This window comes from Sceloporus occidentalis, unplaced genomic scaffold (assembly GCF_023333645.1).
Source record: "Sceloporus occidentalis isolate IW3139 unplaced genomic scaffold, rSceOcc1.0.p SCAF_4, whole genome shotgun sequence".
NCBI lineage: Eukaryota > Metazoa > Chordata > Lepidosauria > Squamata > Phrynosomatidae > Sceloporus > Sceloporus occidentalis.
In genome coordinates, this window is record NW_028316984.1 from 93,290,110 (window position 1) to 93,315,658 (window position 25,549).

At 40.7% G+C, this 25,549-nt stretch overlaps 1 protein-coding gene across 3 annotated transcripts in view; it reads right to left on the reverse strand.

The window, feature by feature from the left end:
* Positions 1–24,513, reverse strand: part of LOC149314350 (chitinase domain-containing protein 1-like) — a 168,557-nt gene extending 144,044 nt beyond the window's left edge. Inside the window, exons 1-8 of one of the 3 annotated variants that reach the window (XM_089520915.1) lie at positions 24,325–24,506; positions 22,275–22,421; positions 20,029–20,178; positions 19,506–19,638; positions 16,331–16,375; positions 13,956–14,062; positions 12,695–12,756; positions 3,402–3,494 (exon numbers count right to left, since the gene is read on the reverse strand). In XM_089520915.1, coding sequence (XP_089377041.1) covers positions 3,402–3,494; positions 12,695–12,756; positions 13,956–14,062; positions 16,331–16,375; positions 19,506–19,638; positions 20,029–20,178; positions 22,275–22,388 — 704 coding nt within the window. In that variant the 5' untranslated portion in view covers positions 22,389–22,421; positions 24,325–24,506. Of the gene's footprint in view, positions 1–3,401; positions 3,495–12,694; positions 12,757–13,955; positions 14,063–16,330; positions 16,376–19,505; positions 19,639–20,028; positions 20,179–22,274; positions 22,422–23,236; positions 23,818–24,324 lie in introns of those variants that run through there. The other 2 variants (XM_089520916.1, XM_089520917.1) reach the window with 2 other exon arrangements.
* Between the last annotated feature and the right edge of the window lie 1,036 nt (positions 24,514–25,549).

Here is a 25,549-nt window from a genome sequence, read left to right on the forward strand (position 1 = left end):
ATAAAAAATTACAATATCATAACAGTGTGTGGTAAACATATCATTTTATATTTATATTTCATATTTAATCAAATAAATATGTTATGTTCTATCATTATAAGTAAACTGATTATCCACATGGTGATGATGAAATAATTTATAACTAACAATATTCATTTGCCATTTATGAAGGTGTCAGATAGTCAAAAATAGAGGAGTCAGAATCGAAGATTTGGTGTACCAGCTGCATGGCCCTGCTTTCCTTTTTACCTATCCAGAAATCTTTTGCTGCCACAGTGAATAGGTCTAAAAGGGAGAGGCCATTAGTCCACAACCTAAGAGTTACTGCAAAGTTAGTCAACCAGAGAAAACTGAAGCAGATCAATACTCTTTCCTCCTCCATTTTCCTTCTCCCATTTGCAACTGACACTCTCAACACTGCACGGCTCTGCTGCTCTAAATGCTGTGTGGACTATGCAAGGAATTCAGTACAGGTCCTCCTCAAACTAACCTGGTGGCTTTGAAAACCCCAATAAACTTCCATTCACTGGGGAGTCCCTGAGCATATAGAATCTCTTCCAACATCTCAAGGTAGCACCATTTCAACTTCTGAACCAACCAGCTTGATGCCACTCTGAAGCATGTATCTCCAGCCACTAACAGGAGTGTTAGGTTTCATCTGCATCTGCTAAAAGTGCTTGTAGCACTGTTCAACAAGCCAGTATAGGCACCTCCCTGAACAGCCTGACCAAAATCCACTGTCCAGGATATGTTAAACTTGAGAAGGCCAGTTCACATCACCTCAGTGTTATTTATGGAGTGAGTCCGTTTTGTTTTTTAAATTACTACAATAGTATTCATGTTTTTATGAGAGGGGCTTATACTTGAGTCTAGCTGTGATAGAACTGAGGCAATGGAAGTCATTAGGCTTTCATTGACCTTACTCCAGCAACATTTTAAAAATGACAGCTTCCTCATCCCTCGTCCCCACCCATTCAGCGCAATGCCCTTAGGTGTGCTCAACATACATTTGAAATTCCAAAAAGGCAAGACTTTCTGCACACATAGGCACAGAATAAGATTCATCCTTTGTAACAATCACTTACTCAGGGGCAGCTAATTGTCTGTAAAAATTATTCCACCTGAGCAGGCTAGTCCACAATCATCCATTAGAAGATACACATATTAGCCAGGTATGGCATTCTACCTAATTCGAATGAGCAAGGGAGAAAGAGAGTATTTAGTTTGAAAGACTGCCTGCATTCTACTTAACATTCAAAATATATGAATGCATTTTACAATATCTATTGTTTGCTGCAATTATTCTAGATCTTGAAAAGAATGCATTAGTTTTATGAGAAGCTTAGTTATAATAATGACTGATAATGCAGAAACTGCAAATGTGCTCAACAGCACACATTTGCTTTCTGTAGCAGACTCTAATTAGCAAGCAAGAGCAATCTGCTTTAAATCTAAACTAAGCAGAGAAAAGGCCCAAGAAATGTGGAACACAGCACATCGTCTGTTCATGTTAACTGGGATTTACTGGCTCTCTTTATATTGTTGAACTCTTAGTTCAAACTGGCTGCAAAGCAATAAAAAAACTAAAATATTATACATTTCTATATGGACTTGGGCATTTTAAAAAAAACACCTGTAAATATATGATATAGGTATGTACAAATGCTCAGTGGTGAATCTCAAAAACATGAAGCATTTTCAAGCATCAACTATACCAATAAATAAAAATACCTAAATGTATAACTTACAAGGACCGATGCATCATGAACAGAACAGCACAAAGATTGCACACATGCAGAAATGAAGGCCAGTACAGCTATATTCTGTAGGCCTCTGACAACTAAGGTGGGAAACATACTATAACTATGCTTCTCAAACTTTGGTCCTCCAGGTGTTTTGGACTTCAGCTCGCAGAAGTCATAGCCAGTTTGGCCAACAATCAGGAATTGTGGAAGCTGAAGTCCAAAACATCTGGAGGACCAAAGTCTGGGAATCACTGCACTATATGATCAGGATTGGAACAGAGTGGCAATGCTATCCGTATGAGCAGGATGTGAGCATACCCTACCACTGAAACACTGACTCTAGCAAACAAGCCAAGGTGTTAGCAAAACACAACTGCAGACCTGGAAGACTGTGTCAGGCCTGCATCTACAAATCTGAGCTGCAGATCTATATTACTATGAAGGCCTGATAGATATTGTCATATTTTTAGTGATTGCTTCCAAGTATTGGGTGGCATCTCTGGTGATAACACAAAACGGTTACAGATCAGTAATCATTAGGTACAGGTATAGGTATATTTAGTTGTACACAGCTCAGTCTGAACAGGGAAATTTGAATAGCCATTTTAAAGTAGCATTTTAAAATTTTAGATTTACAGGGCACAGGAATAACAGAGCTTCTCCACAAGTGAAGTATAAACAGGCACTAACTATGTAACTATGTGTCGATGGCACGTTACAGACGGGCCCATGAGGCGCCGTCATCGCGCCATGATTACGCGCGAAGGGTGGCGCTTCCTGACGCGCCTTGCCCCTCACACGTAATGAGTGCATCAAAATGGCAGCGCCCTATACAGATGGGTGCCGCCATTTTGACATCGCAAACGCGCAGCGTCCTGATGTCGCACCCTGGAAATGGCGCCACAAGCGCGCGCCTCGCTCCTTGCGGTGCCTCTTCTGGAACCGCTGCTTCTCGGCAGTCTGTAACGGGCCATAGAAATGTTTAATATAGCTTGATTGGCACTAGGGTGATGAGTAATACATACACTTAATGCAAAGATATGTGGGTAATTTGGCAAATTCTCCTTTCAGAAGAGCTTAATACTAATGAGGACAGATCATTTGGCAAGTTATTATAAACAATTCACAGTGAAGTGACCACAAACAACATTGTCATGTTGTCAAACAGATAAATATGAACCTTTTTATATAGGAAGGTTGCTTTCTTAGACATGTCTTCCTCCTTAGATTTGTTTATTATAAATATACATTATGGTTTAGAAGAAGTTTTGCACTCCTCAACGATACTATCTTATTCAGAAAATCCATACTCCACATATCAACTGAAACATTCTAAGTGATGTTGTTTCTACACCATGCATCAATATATATTTCACTCACCAGTTCTTAAATGTCAATGTGCCATCTTCCACATTTCACAATTTATGTCATGCCCACAGAAATGAAATCCTAGCACAACCACACTTTCTAAGTCAACTCCAATAGAGATTCCCTTCTTTCTCCATGGTGTTGAGCTTGGCATATTCTCCTGGAATATAGTGGGGACATTTCCCTCACATTTTAGGTATATATGGTGGACATTCTGCAGCAATAAACCCAACATAGTTTGAACAAAGGAGAAAAGACTAATCTGGGATTTGAGAATAAGACACTCACCCTGGCATGACAGCAGGAGGGATGACAAGTATTAGCTTAAGTCGTGCCTGACGCAAAGCTTCTGAGAGGTGAGTGAGCAAGTGAATCAGGCCCCTGTAAAACAAGGAAAGCATAAGAACTACAAATAACAATAATGGAACAGCACTGTCTGTTTTGAAATTGACCTTTTAGAAGCTACATTTGAGTCAGGAAATACATTTTCCCAACATACCTCTTGGTCCTGAATTGATCCATCAACTCTTGAACATAGATACATCAACTCTTGAATTGATACATTTGTACTTGGGTACAAAGAGGCAAGTTTTTTATTTTAGGTTAACAAACCCATATTATCTTCTCCAATTGGCTCCTTGGGTAAGTGGAGTCAACCAGTCTGCTGCTTATTATTTGGGCACTCCATTCCTTCCATGGGATCCTAATGACTCCTCCATGTCTTGTCTTGAGGTTGTTTAAAACCAGGACTATTTGCAAGACTATCAACAGAAAAGGGAAAGCTCTGCTTCAATTCCCTTCTTCCTGTAGTTGCAACTTCCCCTTATAAAACTGCTAATGGTGGGGAAGTAATAAGGCTAGCAGGGGCAATCTTCTTTGTCTTCATTTCCTAATTGCCACCACTAAAAAAACCATAGTCCTACCATCACCTGCAGAATTATTTTGCATGTTATTGTTCACTATTCTAGTACTTAAGAATACGCCATTAATGACTGCTAGCAGTGTACTTGCTATAACTATCAAGTTATATCAAAAGAGCCAAGAGACAACTAAATTTAGAAGAAATCATTGTTCTATGGCCTTATGTCATCTTCAAAAGCATCTAAACTTGCAGTAGCTCCACTGATATGGTAGATTATCATGCATCTCAAAAAGCATTATGTACTGGACAGTGAAACAAGCTGACAGGAAGAAAGTCAATTAACTTAAAATGTGGTTCTGGAGAAGAACTCTATGGACACCACTAACTGCTAAAAAGATGAACAAATGGGTTTTAGAGCAAATTAAGCCTGAACTTTCAATAGAAATGAAGATGACTACACTGAGGCTGTCATGCTTTGGACATATCATAATGACTCATTGGAAAATATTTCAATATTTGGTAAAGCAGAGGCATAAGGAAAAGAGGGAGACCAAAATACAGATGATTTGATTCAATCTAGGAAGCCACAGAGGGGAGCTGATGATTAGAGATTCTAGAGGTCTCTCATTTATAGAACTGTAATATGTCAAAAGTCAACTTGATGGCAAGCACAAACAAGGGGAATTACCTTCAACAGTTGTGTATGGGGGGCTGAGCTAGAAAGGTTACTTTTAAGATATATGAATATGATGACACACTGAAGCTATCCATCACTGGGCAGTAGGTGGGTGACATCCCAAAGCATCATTCTAGCCACTGATTGGTTATGGACGGCTTCAACATATCGTTATGATCACTGTTCTTAAACTTTCGTGTAGCTCTGACACAAAGAATATAATGAATATTCAGATATCTACTAACAGGGGATACCTTGCAGACTTTTGACATTAAGTTGCTTGAAATGAGAAGTAGCTGTCTTTATCAAGGATTTAGTAGCTGCATTTTAATTTATTAACACAAGAACTATCTATCAAGCCAAGGGACCAATTCCTGTATCCTCAAGGGACAAAAACAGCCCTTCTACAATTGGATCTCCTGATTTTACGGTCTCTTCTAGCAACATCAAAACAAGCAGCACATGGTGTGTTGCAGAAATAAACAAGCAAGCACACAAGATAAGAGGAAAAAGTAGAATCAGCTGCCTTGACTTTTCTGCTACCATCTCGGCACTGTTTCGGGATCATTACAGAACTCAGCACTTTCTCCCTACCAGTATAAGCCACAAAAGGAGTTTACAGAGTGGAAGAGGGGAGAGAAGACTTTATACTCTTTTAGGACATAGTAGAATAGAATCACAGAACTGTATATGAGACAGTTTTGCTACTAAACTTGTATTATATAGTTTAACTTGATTTATGGCAAAGGTGGGAGAATGATGGCAGTTGCTTTTGTAAGATAAATAGCCAGGAAGATTTAAGTACTGGCAGACTAACTTGTCAAGCAATGTCTCTGCCCCAAGAGCACCTTGAGCCAATTGCAGGGATTAGTGGTTAATGCTCAGGCTTCATTTAAATGTGCTTCCATTTGTCAACCCAAACAGACTATGTAAATCAAGTGTGCCTGCACTCTGCTATCCCCAACAGCCCTGGCTGAATGCCCATTTACAAGCAACCTATAAATTATATCCCTTTTCCTCTCAACAATAGTTTTTCCTGTATGAGAACCATATTTTCCCCTATTATCACTGTCAACTTGGGAAGAATACACATACATACACTATCCTTTATTTTGTTCTGTTTTTAGGGGGGGAAGCATGATAAGTTGGCAGCAAACTCGTCTTCATGTCAAAACACTATTAAATATTCATTATGTACTTTGCCATTGTCAAATTTAACTTCAGAGCTTCTCTAAGGCAAATGCTGCTTTGAGAATTTCCCCTGGACAATTAAGATTTTCTTTAATAATAATTTAAAAAGCTTACTGGCCACAGTTCTAGATAATATTAGCTGTCTGCATACACAAAGCTGTATTTCCCTTTTTTGCCCCTTCACCCTCCACCTCATGCATTAAACATGTGTTCAGACACTTTGGGTATCATAGAACTGCTTTGTCCTACTTTAAGTTGCTAATGATGCTGACCTCATCAGAAAGTTTAACTCAGTACACATTATTTGTTGTGTGCCCTTAGAATCTCATTTTAATTATAACTAAGATTCAAGTTTGATGGTCACTCGCCTGCCCCTCCCCTCCCCCAAAAAATCAACAATTCTCCAGGGTGGAATTAAAAATAAATAAGAAGATCTACAAAATAAAGTCATAATTGTAGACAACTAGTAAAAAGTTAAAGTCTACAAATTTTAAAAAGCCATCTGAGTTCAGGAATGAGTTATTGCCAGTTGTCTTTTCACTGCCTTAGGCAATACTAAGGAAGGAAGCAACTTACTGTAAGCCTTTGATTAATAGATTAAATTTCCAAGGCTCAAACTAAAGTAATGATGTGCCAACAGGTTATGTTCTTTTATTCTCACAGTAGATACCTGAAGGTCAAATGCAGATGTTTTAGCCATATAGCTAACACAGCATATGCTGCAGATAACTTTGGAGTAGTAGCGCCATCTACAGTCTAATCTCAGCCTGAACAAAACAGTTAGTGTGCCTTTGCCTGCTCAGAATCTAACTAGTACCTGATCCAAGATCTCCTTAATGCACTGAATTTCAAAAGCAAGAAACTGTCTTCATGCACAACTAAATACTTGCAAGATAGATCTAGTAAGAATCAGGACCATCTCCCAACCTAAACATAGTTCAAAAAACATAATGTACTGTGAAAGCAAAGGAGAGATTAGTCAATACTGGCAGACAATGAACATAATCTAAATGGAACTTAATTCATACAACCCTCACCAAAGGCACTAAGGAAGCACAAGTGTAAAGGGAGGAACAGGAGATAGTAGCAGATCTAGGAACACTGGAAGCAGGCTAACCATTTAGCCCTGTACTGTCAATTCCGACCAGCAGCAATTGCTATCGGGGGCGGGTTATAGACCGCCACTTTGAGGCGGTCTGCCGCCGCCGCCGTTTGCTCCGTAAGGGAGCCGTCGCAGCCACACCGCGCGGCTCCCTTACAGAGCAAAAAAAAAGCTCCAAAATGGAGCTTCTTTCTGCGGCGCCTCTGTGACGTCGCGAGGCACCAGGGGTGCATTCGCGACGTCAAAGGCGCCGTGACACGTTCGGACGCACAGCGTCCGATACATAAAGATAGCGCCGGCCGTGTGGAACGGTCGGCACCATATTGTACGGACAGAGTCCGTATTAGAGCCAGGGGCGTCTAGAAGAGACGCCCCTTTTTTAAAATGGGACGTCCTGCGGACATCCCAAGTGCCGGTTTGTAACCGGCCCTGGGTTTCACATGGGATTTTTTCCTACCATCCTTAAAAATCCCTGCATTTCCTGGTGGTCTCCCAACCAGGCTGGATCCTTCTTAGCTTCCAAAAGGGCTTTGGAAAAGGGTGTTAACATACAGACCTAATTTAAGAAAGGAAAGCCCCTTTTTTGAAAGGAGAGGGAGGAAGAGATCCCACCTGCCAGGCTTGAAGCTTCCTATCCCTGCCCAAATCTCCCTTTTTTGTAACAAAAAGGTGCCATGGAGCGCACACAGCACCCTTCTTCACATGTAAGAAAAGGATACTTAAAACAGGTTTCTCAGGTTTGAAACAAAGTACAGCTTTCTGCTATGTCTGAACACAGGAAAATTATTTTTGCTTAATCAAACATATTCAAACCATGGTTTCATATCCTTGTTCTGTTTGGATGTAGTTCGAAAGTGTTAAAATTTTCCCCATATTTGGATATAAATGGAAAATACAATTTTGCTCTGAACAGTAAGTTACATTTCCTTCTCTTATGAATAAAGGAAAAAGGAAAAAGAAGAGGCATCATGAAAGTCTCCCTGCCACAACAAAACAACATAATGTTCCATGTGGATGAAATTTATCCATGTCAGAAAAGGCTCATGAGGTACAGAAAATGGAGAAGCAGAAGCACTTCCAATTTCTGCACTTCTGCTTTAATATGCCACAAGGGAGTCATGACTCTCACCTGCAAGCATTCCACAAGCTCCAACAGACCTTGGGGACATACTGTTGCTATGGACAAGATGCTCAATTCCCAGAATCAAAGAAAATAATAACTGTACCGAGATTTCACTGCATCCCTCTATATTATAGCAAACCATCATGGCCATATCAATTTGTCATGATCTGACTCCGAGAGGTTCCCCCCACCCCAGAGAAAAACAACTGTAATTTGTTCAGTACTTACAAGATTTTGGACAATTTCTATATAACATGATAGCAACCATATAACTGTCCTGAATGAAGGCTTAACCCTGTACTTATAAATTTCATTCTCTTCAACATAATTATTAAAGTATAGGAGCTGTATTTTCCTCTGAATTGTGCTACTCTATAGTACTGTTTTACACATTGTTGATAAAATATTATTCTGATCAGTAACCCCTAATTACCCTATTTGTTGGTCATTAGTGCTTGCTATGAAAGCAGAGCTCCACTCCCTTACCTTACTTCAAATAACAACTGTGTTTTAATTCATGCGAGCACTTCTATCAAATTAAAAGCAACAAATCATCAGAACCTAACTAATCAGGGTATCTTGTTCCCTTTCAAATCATTTCAGCTTGATTAAGATCATCAATATATAAATGTCATATACCAAGAAATAAAACAGCAGGATAGACCTACCAATGAATTTAGATCCTTGCTTGCCTAGGAAAAAGAAAAATTATATTCTTCTAAAAAGATGAGTGGATACTGCCACCATGTGGGAAGAGTGGAAACATCATGACAGATTTCAAGTAGCAATGCACACACACATTTCAAGCACTATGATTTTCTTCCAACCATAATTAAGACATGAACCAACAAGCCCAAGGTTAGAATTACATAAAAATATATTGTAATACAAGAAAATCTGTGTCTCATCATTCAACAAGAGCAGTTTTACAGACACTGCAGACTAGATCTAGAGACTGGCTGCAGACATGATTATGAAATTCTATATACCCAAAGATGTTAGTTTTTTTTTTTCTTCAAACAAAAAATACATACATCACCGCATTAGAAACTGTTTCTGAACAGCCCACACTACCAGTTTCCTAAGCAGTTTCCTAACCCACATTTGGGACTGAAAAACTCTCCCTGGTACTCTTAGGTGCAGTGAACCAGATGCACACACCTTTGGAAACTGGTCAATGACATTCAGGACTTTTTCACAGAGGAATGTATCACTGTCCCGAAAGAAGAAAGGAGAGGCAATCCAAAAATGCAAGAAATTACGTAGTAGCTTACCAGATGCACAGACAAACACAGTGTCCATCCAAAAGAGAAAGTAGGGTGAATGCGAATGAATTCATCATATGAGTATGTACCCATCAGCTTCTTGATTTCAAATTAGCTGTTTGTGCATGCGCAGGGAAGACAAAATCCCATGGCTGACAGTAATCCCATGGCCAAACTGGAGATGCATTTCATACTAATGCAAATTAACTGCGAATTTGCAGTGGAAAAGGATTTATAAATTCAATATTTTTCCAAAAATTCACCCATGGCCGAATTCGAGATGCATTTTATACTAACATAAATTGACTGTGAATTCACAGTGGGAAAGGATTTATAAATTCGATATTTTTCCAAATTCCCCTATTCCTATGATGTCTCACGAGTGCTTTTGGATTGTGTTCCATTTGATTGCAATGTCATTTGAAAATCTTTTGTGAAATTATGTGAAATACCTTGGATCATCCCGGATTAACCTTTGGTTAATCTTCCAATTTTCCCCATTTGATAAACTCCTCAGAGACATTACCACCGTAATGGCTCCAAATTCATGTTTCAAAAGAGATTTCAAACACATCATTTAAAATGCATTTAGATTCCAGGGACAAAGACTAACTAGTTGAAATTAAGCAAGTTACCAATTAAGATGGAAATTTTCAAAAATAAAGGGGCAATCAGATGTATTTTTAACTTAACTGTTTGACTGAAGCACAATTTTTAACATCAACAAATTCCAGTATTCAGTTATTAAGATATAAATTAATTGAATGAGACACAATGCAAAAGAGCTAACAAATTTTACATTTCTCAGGTGGTTCTCTAACCAGAGCTTAGTTCTTTTGGACCACTGCAAAACTACTTCTTACATTTTGTTTGTCCCTCAATTACAATATTTGTGGGGTGGTGGTGTTGTATGGACCTGTTTGGGGGAAATTACAATATTTAAGTCATAAAATCTAACCAAATTATTTTAGTTCAAAATTGGAGTATAATAGTTAATTCCAAGGTAAAAATATTTTAAACCAACAAGCAGTAAGGACATGTTAAAAGGGATGATCTTTGCATCGAGATGACCCTCCTGTATTCTACACCAGATGCCGAGAGAGAACAGATCTGCTGGACTTTTCCCCTTCCCACTGCCATTCCTTCTCCTTTTGTGTCTTGTCTTTTTTAGACTGTAAGCCTGAGGGCAGGGAAATGTCTAATTAACAAATTGTAAGCCGCTCTGATAGCCTTGGCTGAAGAACGGGGTATAAAGAGAGGGTCAGTTTCCATCTAAATTGAAAGTGGCAGTGGTTAAACCCTTGCTCAAGAAACCCTCCTTAGACCCCCTGATTCATAACAACTATCGGCCCATCTCGCTGCAGTGGTTCCGGTCCTACCTCTCGGGTAGATTCCAGATGGTGGAGCTGGGGGATTGTCGCTCCGATAAGAGGGCACTTACATCCGGTGTCCCTCAGGGAGCGATTTTATCCCCTATGCTTTTTAACATCTACATGAAACCGCTGGGAGAGATCATCTGGAGACACGGGGTGCGGTGTTATCAGTATGCTGATGACACCCAAATAATTTTCTCTGTGTCTCCGACTGATGCAGTAACTAAGGATGGCATCTCTCCTCTAGATGCCTGCTTGGCGTCGGTAATGGGCTGGATGAGGGAGAACAAACTCAGTGTGAATCCAGGGAAAACGGAAGTACTGGTGATAGGTCCCTCGGTTCCGGGTGGTGAGATTTGTCAGCCTGTCCTGAATGGGGTCACGCTCCCCTTGAGGGACTCGGTGCGCAGCTTGGGAGTACTCCTTGATTCGTCGCTTCATCTGACATCTCAGGTGGACGCGACGATCAGGAGTGCTTGTTATCAGCTTCGGCTGATACGCCAGCTGCGCCCCTACCTGGGCCGTCGGGACCTTGAAACTGTTGTACATGCTTTGGTAACCTCTCGATTGGATTTCTGCAATGCGCTCTACATAGGGCAACCCTTGTACCAAACCCGGAAGCTTCAATTGGTGCAGAATATGGCAGCCAGACTGGTCGCTGGTAGTTCCAGGACAGACCACATAACACCTATTTTAAAAGATCTCCACTGGCTACCCATTCGCTTCCGAGCTCAATACAAGGTGTTGGTTTTGACCTATAAAGCCCTAAATGGCTTGGGCCCAGGGTACTTGGAGGACCGCCTCTCCCCACACAATCCGCCCCGCACACTCAGAACATCTGGGACCAATTTGTTAGAGGTCCCTAAATCCCATTTGGTGAGGACCTCACAGAGGGCTTTCACTATCGCCGCCCCCTCATTGTGGAATAAGCTCCCTGTAGAGCTCCGTTCCTCTGCATCTTTAGTTTCTTTTAAGAAACAATTAAAAACGCATCTATTCCAGTTGGCTTTTTCACTTTAGGTAATAGTGTTTTTTCTCTGCTCCTTGCCCTCTGTTTTTCGACCCCGGATTAGTGCAATATATTGTCTTTTTCTTGCCCCTAGTGAATTGTGATTTGTATAGATTCCCATTCCTACCCCTAGTAATGATGTTTTTAAACTTTTTATATTGTGATGTTTTACTTGTATTTTATTGTTTCTTGTCTTGTAAGCCGCCTTGATCATGCAATTGGAAAGGCGGGATATAAATAAAAATTATTATTATTATTATTATTATAAATAAATAAGTATGTATATGTATAATAAACAAGACTGGGACCATTTTTGCATGCAAGAAGCGAGGGTAAATGTGTGGAAATATCACAGTGGAAAATATGGTGGGAACTAGATTTAGTCTTCATTACCCCCAAACCCTTTCCCTATGCCATCTGACTGATCCTGGGCCCCATGCTACCTGATACGTGATTTCACAGGTATTGCAAAATCAGTACCTACAAAGATTATTTTTGTGAACTCTGAGTTACTAGTTTGCATGAAGAAGTGTGGAAATTACTAGCACTTCTGGGTCCAACTTTAAAAGCATAGTGCCTCTATAAAATGTAATTCTCTCATGCTGTTGCAGAAACTTAGAAAGACTGGGGCCATGCAGAAAGAGCCCATGGCTCAGCATTCCAGAATCACTCTAATTCTGACAACAACAACAACTGTGGCCTGCTATGATATAGCCTGGAATATCCCAAGTCACTAAAGTGGTATAAAACCTAAAGAGTTCCCATAACTTTATGGAAATATCAAGAGATTCTTGGTGGTACCTATTCTGTCAACAAGATTCTTGGCCGTAATTTACATATAATCTGAAACCTGTTTAGGAATGAGCTCCACCAGCTTTAGTGAAACTAGATTCATCATAAATGGTATTTATGATCACAACTTTAAACAATTTAATAGGTATATGTCTACGAATGTAGAATTTAAAAATTTCTAGACTTACATTTGCTTTTGATTTCCTAGCTGACTCCAAACTTCAGCCACAAACCCATCAAAATTCTCACTCTAAGATAATGAAAACACAAGAGATTGTTCTAAATCAACAGATAGCACAATGGAATGTATTACTTTTGATGTCTTGTGAAAACCTACCTGTTTGGCTCTTAATCTTTTTATTAGAGAAAATTTTATAAATGCTTTTATTTTCTACACTGCTTTTTTATTATTTGACTTATGTATATCCTACCTTTCTTTCATGAATGAAACCCAAAACAGCTTAGAATAATAATACAGTACAAAAGCATGAAATAAATACAAGCACTAAAAAGGCAATTTAAGAAAACAAAAAAATAGACATTCAAGGTTATTGATTTTGTTTAGTTTTATCTGTAGGACCTTCACACTTGCAATATAGTCATTTATATATTTTACCAAATGTATTTCATTGAATTGTATACACAACCCATGCTACTTGCATGGAATGCACTACCATATCCGCTCTATATCACTGTATCTAAACTGATGACACATGAGATATGACCCACTGGAAAAGCAGAAGGTAATAAGAAAACAGGAACACCACATTACAAATAGATTGGCTCAAGCAAGCAAGCTACAGCCCTAATCTTGCAAGACCTAAGCAAGGCTTTTAATGTCCAGGATTACGTGGAAGTCTCTCATTCATAAGGGTTGTCACAAGTGAAAATTGACATGATAGAAAATCTAAAAAGTACAATGTTTTATCTGTAGACACAATTGAAAGCAACTGAGTTTTAAAATGCCAGAATTTAGATTAGCGTATTTTTTACTCACATGCTAAAGGAACTAATTCTACTGAGTACTAAGAACTCATTTGCAAATGTTTTTCCTTACTTAGGATTCAACATTCTCATGTATTCAGTTCTGCATGTGACACTGAGTACTAATCTGCACTGCAAAAATAATGCACTTTGATACTGCTTTAACTGCCATGGCTCAGTGCTATGGAATTTTGGGATTTGTAGTTTTTGAGATTTAGCCTTCTCTGTTAGCAAACTCTGGTGACACTAATACAAATCCCAGGATTCTATAGGATGGAGCCATGGTAGTTAAAGCAATGTCAAACTGCATTATTTCTGCAATGTAAATACAGCCTATGATTATCGATGCAATGTTATTTTACACATGTTACTTAAACAGTAAATGTGTTTGTTTTCATTTAACACAAATATTTATTCTTGTATCTTATTTATTTACCTACTTACTTACAATAGAGATGATTTTACCTTGGCTACTTGAACCATATTATTTGAAAGTTCTTCTATCTCATCTTCACTATTAAACACACTCTCAAAGTCCTGGTAACTCCAGCCTTCAAACAAAATTCTTGGTACTAAGGATTAAAAAAAAGGAAAATGAACACCATTGGGAAATATGTGATTAATAGCACTGACATGAAAGCATGTCCTCTTGATAGCTATATTCCATCTCTTCCCTCCCCTAATTTACTACAGCTTTTTTTAATTGAGAAAATTCCTAAAAAACAGAGGCAAACTTATACGATTGTGTATCATCCAGTCCAAAGTAGTCTCGAGACATCAATATTAAAAAGAGAAAAAGAACAACGAGGCAAGAAAAAAAAGCAATAGGATTTTTTTCTTTCAGATCCAAAGCTTCTTAATTTTCAACTATTTTCTCTCAAATTGCTGCTCTGATCTGTCATTTAACATCATTGTTAATTTATCCATAATCATTAAATCATATACTTTCACACTACAGCTTTTTCTGTGTTTTCAAATATGTTTCCAGTCTAATACTTCTTCATAAGTATAGGAAAATTCTGGTAAACTCCTTTCCATTGTAAGTATTATTTAAAGGGGGCTTTCATGTGGCATCTATGGCTCCTGAGCCATCAAATAATAATAATAATAATAATAATAATAATAATAATAATAATAATAATAATAATATATTTATAGCCCGCCCAATCACAAGAAATCCGGGCAGGTTGCAACAATAAAAATAAAGAGAATAAAATAAAATATAAAAAATAAATAAAATACAATAAAATTAAAGAGAGCGAAGTGAGTACATTCACAGTTAGGCCTGATGGAAATCGGGCCTCTCTTTTTCACTCCCTCCCAGGTCTGATGATGACAGTTCGAACGGAGGGAGGGCTCTTCTTCTTGAGGCAAGGATTTTATTTTAATTAATTTTAATTTAATTCTTTTCATTAAATTTAAGAGAAGAATTGATGGACAGAGTCACAGTAAATGGGGAGAGGAACTAGGTAGGGAAGACCTGCCAGAAGAGATCCGTCTTATGAGCCTTCTTAAAGGCTGTAAGAGTAGAAATGTCACATCAGTATCTCTATCAGATATGAATGAGGGGAAATATAACATTTATTTGTGCAGACTCAATCCATTTTTTCATCATGAGAACTGATTCTTTGGCCAAGATAAACATCTGAACCAGGCCTTCAAGAAGGGATGCATAGCTTTTAGACATCATTCAGCCTCCTAAGGTCATAAGCAAAGACCCCACAGTGCCCTGACACATACATCACCAAGACAGCTGAACCACTGATTTCCTATGACAAGAAAGAAAGAATAATTTCTGTCAGGGTTGTTGAGGAAGGGAAGGTGGAGAAAAGGCTCTCCATGTCCTTCCAGAAAAGAAAGAGGCTGTTGGGTTGTGTACATGCATAGCTCTTGAGAAGCTGTGCATCCCTATTTTAAAGGAGCATGGGGAAAATATGATGTATGACTTACTATAATAAAGTATGATTTTCAAGTTATGTGATGGGAGAGAGCTACAGGAGACCAAACCCTATTTTTAAAAAAATCTTCCAAGGAAGTGACTAACTACATCCTTGTTTCCTCCAATGTTCAGTAGATGGTCTCGGGTCTATCATTTGGGAAGCAGCAGTTCCAGTATGAAAGAAAAGGGAAGGAAAAAAATATTTTTCCTCTCCTAACATTTCCAAATCACTCTCCATCTCACCCCTGCAAATCCAGAATACTGCAGGACTCTTGTTCAAAGTTGACTGGACCAGATTTTGGATCTGATTTATCATTTACATTTTGCAGCTGGAAGGAGATCAATGAAATTTAGGCGCGTTACAGACCACCCTCAAGAGGCCGTTCTCCCGCCACTGCCATTAGCTGCGGCGGGAAGCCCCAGCGGCCAGACTGTGAGGCTTCCGGCCGCAGCGAAAAAGGAGTGCCGAAGTGGTGCTCCTTTTTGGCCCCCCGGAAGTGGTGCCGCGAGGCGCAAGGCGCACACTCGCGGCGTCACTTCCGCCGCGCCACGTCTGGACGCACAGCGTCCATGACGTAAAAATGGCAGCGCCCATGTGGATGGGCGCTGCCATTTAGGATGCGCTCTGCGCGTGTTGGGAATGGGGCCAGTTAGGAAGGGGCAACCCTTCCTAACCCTACCACGCCCCTTCCTAACCCTAGGACGCACAGAGCGCGTCCTAAATGGCGGTCTGTAACCCGCCTTAGTTAGACTATAATCCTATCTAGTCCGATACAGTCTGTCAACCAGATTAATACAGTAGGCCCAACAGCAGAACATGTGGGAACAGGGAAAGGTAGGTGGCATGGGGGTACTGCAGACTGAATGGAATGCAAATATAGAAAGTTCATTCCAAAGTTACCTATTTTGATGTTTTTGGCATTCTTCTTGACTTCCTTCATCCAGCCTGTTAAAAAATAAAACAAATGACAAGTAAATACAAAGATAACAAAATCAAGAAAGACTATTTTTTCAAACACAGTTAATTTTTAAAACTCTTACAACCTGTACCTACTAAATTAGGGCTAGGTGGATGCCTATGTAAAAACAAACTGGTTACACAAAACCAAAAAAAAATGTACCAACTGGCAAGCAATGGTTTAACACACAGTGAAGAGAATCTCATATGCACACATAATTCTTTTTTTTTTTTTTTTTTGGGGGGGGGGCTTTGTGTACCAGGAATGCACATACTAGCATACTGAAGCTCTGTAATCTTTCAAGGCAGCTAGCAAAAGGTTCTTAATTGTGCAGTGCCAATTAACAGACTTGTTCCATTAAATCATTACAACAGAAATTATCTCACATCATGTCAAGCAAATTGAGCCATTTCCTGAAATGTCTGGCTGTGGCTGTTTGAATCTATTTTGGTGATATGTTTATGTCTGTTATTTCTGTTTTCTAGATGTACTCTCATATCTTTAAAACCTTAGCTTACAAAACAGACTGTTAGGTGTTGTATATGAGTTGAGATGTTACCATGCATATTTGCAAACACTAAGAATCCCAGCCAAATGTTACGTTTACCATAGCATTCAAAGGCATGTGATGTCACCATTCACCAATTAATAGCTCTTAACAGCAGCTACTAACAGCAACCTCAGGTGGCTGAATGTTAACAGAAGCACAGTCATAATAGTACCACTGAGAAACTAGAGAAAAACATCAGCACACTTGGCCCAAGCCCAAGAGGGACAGAACATTTATATATTTTTTCAAAAGCGATGGAGGCATGACAGAATAAGGATTCTGTTGGTGCATGCCTCCCCACTTCTCAAGAATCTCCTTTCATGAACTGGCTCAATTGGCTGCATGAGGGGACTTCAACATCTATGCGGAGACTGCTCTATCAGGAGCAGCCGAGGACTTCATGGCCATCATGACAACCCTGGGTCTGTTCCAAGTAGTATCTAGTGCCACTCATACTGCAGGACATGCTGTGGACCTGTTTTTCTGTTCTGGACAGGATGATAGTGATCTGGGTATGGGGGAACTTCCTACAGTTCTGTTGCCATGTACAGGTCACTACTTGGTGAGGTTTAGACTCACTAGTTCTCTCAGGGTTAAGCACTGTCTACATGAAACTGCTGGGGAAGGCCTTCCAGAGTTTTGGGGTACAGTGTCACCAGTATGCTGATGACACCCAACTCCTATCTATCCTTCCCATCTGATTCCAAAGAAGAAGTCTCCGTACTGAACCAATGTCTCTTGTTAGTAATAGGGCAAAGTGAAGCTTAGTTCAGAAAAGACAGAGGTGCTCCTGGTCAGTTAAAAGGCTGGTCAGGGAATAGGGACTCTGGAGATTATCGCATGGAGAAATACTCCTGATATAGATATGGGATTGAAAACTTAAAACCAGGTATTATCGTATGTGCCGGCGGCCGAGCGAATGCAAACTGGACCCCAGCCACGCTTATCCAGCAGAATTTCAAAAATGGCAAGCTGCAGGATAAGCACGGCTGGGGTCCAGGCTGCATCTGGGTTGTGTTCACTTGGCCGCCGGAACATGCAATAAGACCAGGTTCTGAATTTTCAATCCCAAATTTATAGCAGGAATATTTCTCCATGCAATAATTTCCTCTGCTTGTGCTGAATGGAGTTACACTCCCTCTTAAATGTCAGGCTTACAGCTTGGGTATTCTCTTGCAGTCAGCTCTGAGCCTGGAAGCCCAGGTTTCAACAGTGGCCAGGAATGAATTTGCACAGTTAAAACAAGTGTGCCAGCTGTGCCCATTCCTTGAGATGTCAGAACTGGCTATGGTGATTTATGCCTTGATTATATCCCAGTTCGAATATAATCTGTAAAGTACTCTACACGGCTCTGGCTTTGGGAACTGTTCGGAAACTGCAGAACGCTGACTGGGGCCAATTATAGGGAGCATATAACCCCCATGTAAAAACAGCTTCACTGGCTAGTAGTTCATTTCCAGGAACAATTCAAAGTGCTGGTCATGAGCTATAAATCTCTATATGGCTTAGGTCCAGACTATCCGCACCTATCTGAATGACCATATCTCCCCTATGAATCTGCTAGTACCCCAGGCTCTTCAGGGGAAGGCTTTCTCTTGGTCCTGTCATTATCACAAGTTTGTTTGGTAAAGACATGAGACACAGCTTTCTCAGTGGCTGCTCCCCACTCTGGAACGCCCCTCCATGGGAGGCTAGGCTGGCCCCTCTCTGCTCTTTTCATGTAGGTTTTTAATTTGTAATTGTGCCCAGGGAGGCTTCTTACTAGGGTGTTTGCTTGGGTATGGCTTTAATGGTTTTACATTTTTAATTAAATTTTTTAAAAATGTCACACTGCTTACATGTTCTATTCATGTGGTGCTTTGTGTTTTAAATGTGTACAGTTTTATTGTTGTTGTTATTGTTTTTGAGTATCTATTGTGAGCCACCTCTGGTCCAATTTGGGAGAAAGGTGGCATATTAAATAAATAAATAAAATTGTACAGAATACACCTAATAACTCCAACTGCAGTCAAATTTGACATTACTCAAGATTTTGTAACTACCTACCATCTGCAAAGAAAAGCGTTTTACAGCAAAATTCAGCATACTGTATATACTCATGTATAAGTCTAGAAATTTAGGTCAAAAATTGACCCAAAAAACCTGAGTCGACTTATCCATGGGTCAATGTAAGTACTGTACCTTAACTCTTATTTAAAAGAAGAAACCATCCCCTGGTGAAAAGCAAGAGTATAATCTGTCCTGGAAGCACTGACCCCCTCTACTCTCTCATCCATCCAGCCTTAAGACTGAGGACAAAGAGTTATGTCTGCTGGAATTTTGTAAATTCTTTGACATTGTTTTGCTTTGCTTCATCCTTTAGCTCCTTTGCTATATGCCCCTAAGTCTTACCCTCGACTTTTCCACGGGTCATATCAAAATCCATAATTTTGCTCCCAAAACCTACCCTCGACTTATACATGAGGTCGACTTATAGTTGAGTATATACAGTATTTACATAATGCAAACCAAAACCAGAAAGAGAAACTGGTAAGGTAAAAGGCACAGAACACTTGCTGAATGACAACCTTGGTCAGCATCATGGAGCCCTGTCAACTGAAATCTCTCCTTGCCCCTTCTCTTCACCTGAAGCCAGACTGGTGATATCATGGTGAATTTGTTTCCAAAGCTTTTTGCAATGTCATAGCCATGGCTGTTCCACTAGCAAAGAAAACAAAGGGAATATATTAATGCAGGATCTGCTACACATAATGTTCCCATATACTTTCAAGTCATTTCATACTTATTATGGCAGACCTACATTGGAGTTTTCTTAGCAAGACTTTTTCAGATGGATTTGCTTTCCTCTGAGGCAGACAGTTTGTGACTTGCCCAAGGTCTCCTACCCTGGTCTCCTGGTAGTCCAATGATCAAACTACTATACCACTCTGATTCTCCTCACATACTCTATACTACATCATATATTAAACAACAAAAAATTGTTAATGTTCCCAAAACCAGATTCAGGCATAATTTTTTATTTGTAGCTAGAACCTACCCAGCATCCCTCCCACTGACTGCATCTCTAACAATTTATTTCTCAGTACTTACAGGTGTAATGTAGCCTAGAACATCTCCTGAGAAGTAGTTCTCCTGTGCTTTTTTAGCACAGTAGCTTTTGTGTTCCAGGACAATATCCTTCGCCTTCAAATCAGTAACTACCAGACCACGATCTTGCACCGTTTTTTCTGAATGGTGAGTCTGCCAACAATCAATTATCTTAGAATTACTAATTTCCATGAAGAAGATACAAAACAAAAAAACAAACAGCTTCATTTATGTACCGCTTCATACTGAACTAGCAGTGTCTAAGCAGTTTACAACTGTAAGCTAATTGCCCCCAACAAGCTGGGTACTCATTTTAGAGACCTCGGAAGGATGCAAGCCTGAGTCAAGGTTGAGCCCCCTTAGCTGGGATTGCACTCGCAACCTTATGGTTTTGAGTGAGTGGCTTCAGTACAGGCATTTAACCACTGTGCCACCAGTGACTGGCAATAGTTTTGATAGTTATTCAAAAGCACCCAAACTCACAAGCAAAGACAACTATTTAGGATTTCTTAACCATTATCGCTAAAGAAAGGAGTGGCATAGTTCTAAACATTAGCTACTCGGGGCAACTGGATCAAGAGAACTGTTGCCAGGGAAATAGAGTCCACTGTTTAAAATTATATAGCTAGCTATACAATGTGAAGAAAACTTTTGTCCTCCAGAAGTTTTGGACTACAACTCTCACAGTTACATAATGTTTGACGTGCTGGGTTGTTCATCGTTAGAAATCCAATGTGGGGCTAAACACACCTTTGATTCAATCCGGCAAATCTATTCACATACTCCTATGCCATTATTTTATAGCTGTTTGATTAGGTACTGAAACTATCAATTTTGAATTCTTCACATTGTAAAATACATACAAATGCAACTTAACAGGAAGGAATTCAACCACGCTAATTTTAATAGGCTCCCTATATTGCTTGTGTTGTTACGTGCCTTCAAGTCAACTCTAACTTATGAAGGCCCTAACTATCATAGGACTTTCTTAGCAAGATTTACTGAGAGAAGTTCTGCAACTACCTTCCTCTAAAGGTGAGGAGTGAGACTGCCCAAAGTCACCCAAAGTTTTCCACAGTTGAGCGTGGACTTGAACCCTTGCTTTCCAGAGTTTCCATGGCTTTCAGTGGCTGAGCAGGGAACACTAACCCTGGTCTCCAGAGTCATTCAGCACTCAGCCATGCTGACTGTCACCACAGTACAGTATTATCTGCTTAGAAATATAAGAAGCTATTGTGAAATTAGCTGCTCTATATACATGCAAAGACAACAGTACCATGTCAAAGTACAAAATTTTATAGTATCTGATAAGAATCTTTGCTCATCAGAGACAAATGCGGCTGAAACAGATCTCCTCTTCTGGCTTGATCCACAGTTCCAACCCTTGGGCTCCTGTCACTCCTCTTTCTCCTCTTAATCCCTCCCTGGATCAGGTACCTGGGCCACAAGGAGATTCCTATGTGGACCAGTGGATGTGTTGCTACTACAGTGGGTTCATATAGTAAGTGTGACCAGACTTTATCAAAAACTAACAGGAATAGCAAAATAAAGTGGTAAAAAAACACCAAAATAGAAGTTTATTAATACATACTTAAATCAGACATTAATCCCTGAACTATTTAATCATTTACAGCTTCCCAAAATCCTATATAATTCTTCATTCTGGCTATCCTGTTTCTACTACAGCTTTTCCCTAGCTCTACCTCATCTTTCCCCATCTTCCTGCAATCTTATCCTTGGAGTTTATTAGACAAGGGAAATTGGAAGTATAATTCAATGGCAATCTGACCGCATTCATGGGGTTTAACTAACGTTATTGCGTGATAGACCACCACACGCAATTTCAGGCAATGGGAAATCAGTCCAAACGCAATCATGGGGTTAAACGTTATTGCATGATAGACTACCACACACAATTTCGGGCAGTGGCAAGCTATTTTTGGGCAATGGGAAGTCAGTTCGAATGCAATTTGTATTCACGTAAATTTGCTGAACTAGTGAATTCACATGAATACGTTCTGGCCCCACTTTCATTTCATTTGAAATTAAGAGAAATTCCTCAGGTGTGATAAAGTCCCCTGTCTCTTGGCCATCTTTCCTCTACCTGCCTTCTGACAAGCTTCAAATTTTTATCCTTTCTCTCCCAAAGATTGCCCTTCACAGCATTCTCAGAACTGTGGAGGGCTGAAACCAACCAGATTTGTCTAACTCCTCCTCTTCATGCCAGGTAATGAAGCAGCCTGGCTTACCTTTTCCTCCTTTGTTTTGGAAGTGGCTTTCTTGCTGTCTGTCTTTGACAATGTAGCTTCAAGCACCTGAGAAGCCAGGGCAAGCACCACAAGTCCAGTGAAGACGCATCTCATGGCAGCACTAGGAATTCCAGCCGCCTCTAATTTCTGTGCAGAAGCAAGATTAAAAACAGAAGTTTAGTTTGTGGAATGAAATACTACTTTAAATTAATAAGATTAATTGTTGCCAACAGCATGGATAAATGTGTGTTAATCAGAGCTCACTGTTGCATTTACACAGCAGAGTTAATGCAGTCTGACACCGACACGGCTTTAACTGCCATGGCTCAATACTATGGAATTCTGGGATTTTTAGTTTTGTATTTAGCCTTTGCTGTCAGAGACTTCTGGTGGCACAGCAATCCCATAGGATGGAGCCATGACAGTTAAAGTGGTGTCAAACTGCAGCGTAGCAGAGGCCATTGTTTCAGTGGCAAACCACATGCTTACCATACTTGACAGGTTCTGTCCCTGGCATCTCAAAAGGACTAAGAAACAGATTAACGTGACTATCTCTTTGAAAATCCCTGGCAAGGCAGAGCCACAGCCTCAGTGTCACAGACACTACACTTGCAACGTGTCCCTTTCCCCTCTACCTTAAAGGTGCAAAGGGCGAGTATGTGTATGTGTGTGGCAAAATGAGGCTGCCACCTGTGTTACTCACTTCAGGGACTGAGACTACCACAATGAGGTGAGGCAGTTCCTGCGGACTAACTAACATGGAATACGATCTTGACTCTAAGGCAACAAAAGCACATGGGGAAAGATGTCGGGCATTTGCAGAGAGGGAAATATTCAAATGAGAACTGGACAAAAAAGGGGGGAATGCTTCCCTTTCTCTCAGGGCGACCAGATGGCATAACCACAAAGGACGACAAGGCACTACAAAATATGGGATATTCAAGAAAAATATAAGACATTACCAAATAAATTCATATATAATTTCATGCTTTTTAATCATGCTCAAAATAGAGGACATCTTTGGACTTCCTCTTGGACAAAAGGTTCCAATGTAGGACATGACCTGGAGGAGGAGGATGTCTGGCTACTCTGCTTCCTCTTCCACAGAACGCAAAGGGATCTCCAAGCACCTTTGAGACTAAATGAAAGAAAGATGCTGGTAGCATGGGCATTTGTAAATTTCAGCCTGCTTCCTCAGATTTTCCTGGCTGCAGGCCTTCACATTGTTTCTGACTTATGGTGACCCTAAGGCAAAGCTGCTTCTGGGCAAGAATTGTTCTGTGGGAGTTTGTTTTTGCCTTCCTCTGAGGCTGAAGCAGGTTTGCCTCTGAAGCCCTCTTGAACATGTTTACATGCATCTGAGGAAGGAGGCTCAACTCCAGGAAAGCGCCCGAATTAGTCTCAAAGGTGATACAAGATCCCTTTGCAAACTGAGTCCCCACACTAACAGCTTCTTTCTTCCAGTCAGTCTCCAAGATCCTTTTGCACATTGATGTTCCAGACGAATAGGTTCTTTCTTTGAGTCTCCAGGGTGCTACAAGGTCCCTTTGCACAGTGGTTTTCCAGAGTGACGTGGCTGTGAGCATTACCTTCCAGGGTGCCACCTGAAATCTAGCACACAACACACCTTTCACACAGACACACCCCAACCCTGGGGGGGGGGGGGATAAACCCAAGCGGCCCCCAGCTCCCTTCCCTGCCTCTGCCTCGTCGCCTGGCTTTTCGGCCCCAGGAGGGCCATGTGGGAAGGAGCCCAATGGGAAACCTTGGGGCCAGTCACACTCTCTCAGCCTCAGGGGAAGAGGGCCAAGGCAACCCCCTCTAAGGCACTGGACGAGGAAACCCCGCCAGAGACAGCCTCCAGAAGCCACCCGAAGGCAAACAACAACAACAACAACAAGAGCAGCAGCAGCAGCTCCCTGGGGACCTGGTTATTATTGTTTGCAGTGCTTTGGGGTGGCGCAGAAACCCCCCTCAGAAATGGCCGCTTGGGGAAGGAGGGAGGGAGGCTCGGGGGGCTCAGGTCTGCCTGCTTCCGAAGCCACCCCACCTGGGTCAGGGGCTTGTGTTCGAGTCCTCCTTTCTCCCTCCGCAACCCGGATCTTGCTCCTCTCGGAAGTGAAAGGCCCTCCTCGGCCCACGCCTTTTAAAGGGGCCTAGTCCCGCTCCTCAGGCCTCCTCCTCCTCCTCCTCCTCCTTCTCTTTCCTTTTCTCCTCCTCCTCCTCTCTTTCCTCCTCTCTTTTTCTTCTTCTTCTGTGTCGTCTTCTTGTTCTTCATCTCCTATTTCTTCTCCTATTTTTTATTCTTCTCTCTTCTTTTTCTTCTTCTTTTCCTCTTTCCCCTCTTCATCTCCTATTTCTTCTTCATCATCGCCTATTTCTTTTTCTTCTTCTCTTTCTTCTTCTTCATCATCTCTTTCTTCTTTTCTTCTTCATCTCCTATTTCTTCTTCTTCATGATCCTTTTCTTCTTCTTCTTTTCCTTCCTCTTCATTTCCTATTTCTTCATCTTCTTCTCCTCTTTCTTCATCTTCTCCTCTTTCTTTTTCTTCTTCCTCTCTTTCGTCTTCATCTCCTATTTCTTTTTCTTCTTTTTCTTCTTCATCTCCTATTTCTTCTTCATCATCATCTTTTTCTTCTTCTTCTCTTCTCTTTCTTCATCTTCTCCTCTTTCTTTTTCTTCTTCCTCTCTTTCTTCTTCTTCTCCTCTCAGGGGTGGCTAGGGAATGCTGGAAAGGCAAGGGCTGCATCCGCACTGCAGAACTAATCCGGGTTGACCCTCACTCTGGGTGACCAGTCATCCTCCTCTTCTTCTTCCCAGGACCTGCCCTCCATTTCCACCTTCTGCCCAGGAAGAAATGCCAAAATGCCTCCTTCCTCCATTTGGGAGCATCACTGAGGTCCACACACTGCAGAAATAATCCAGTCTGAGACTGCTTCAATGCTAAGGGAATCCTGGGAATTGTAGTGTATTGTGGCACCAGACAGAGAAGGATAAATGTCTCCCAAAACTACACTTCCCAGAATTCCGTAGCATTGAGCAAGGGCAGTTAAAGCAGTCTCAAACTGGATTTTTTCTGCATTGTGTTTTGGACCTAAGAAGTGTGGATTTATATTTACATGGGCATTCTTGGCTTTTATTTTTATGTCCTACATTTTCTCCAATGTCCTCCATTTTGTAGTGCCTTGCCCTCCTTTGCGGTGAAGACTTCTAGGCACCCTGGAGTTGATACCGCCTTAACTGCCCATGGCACCATGCTATGTAGTTCTGGGAAT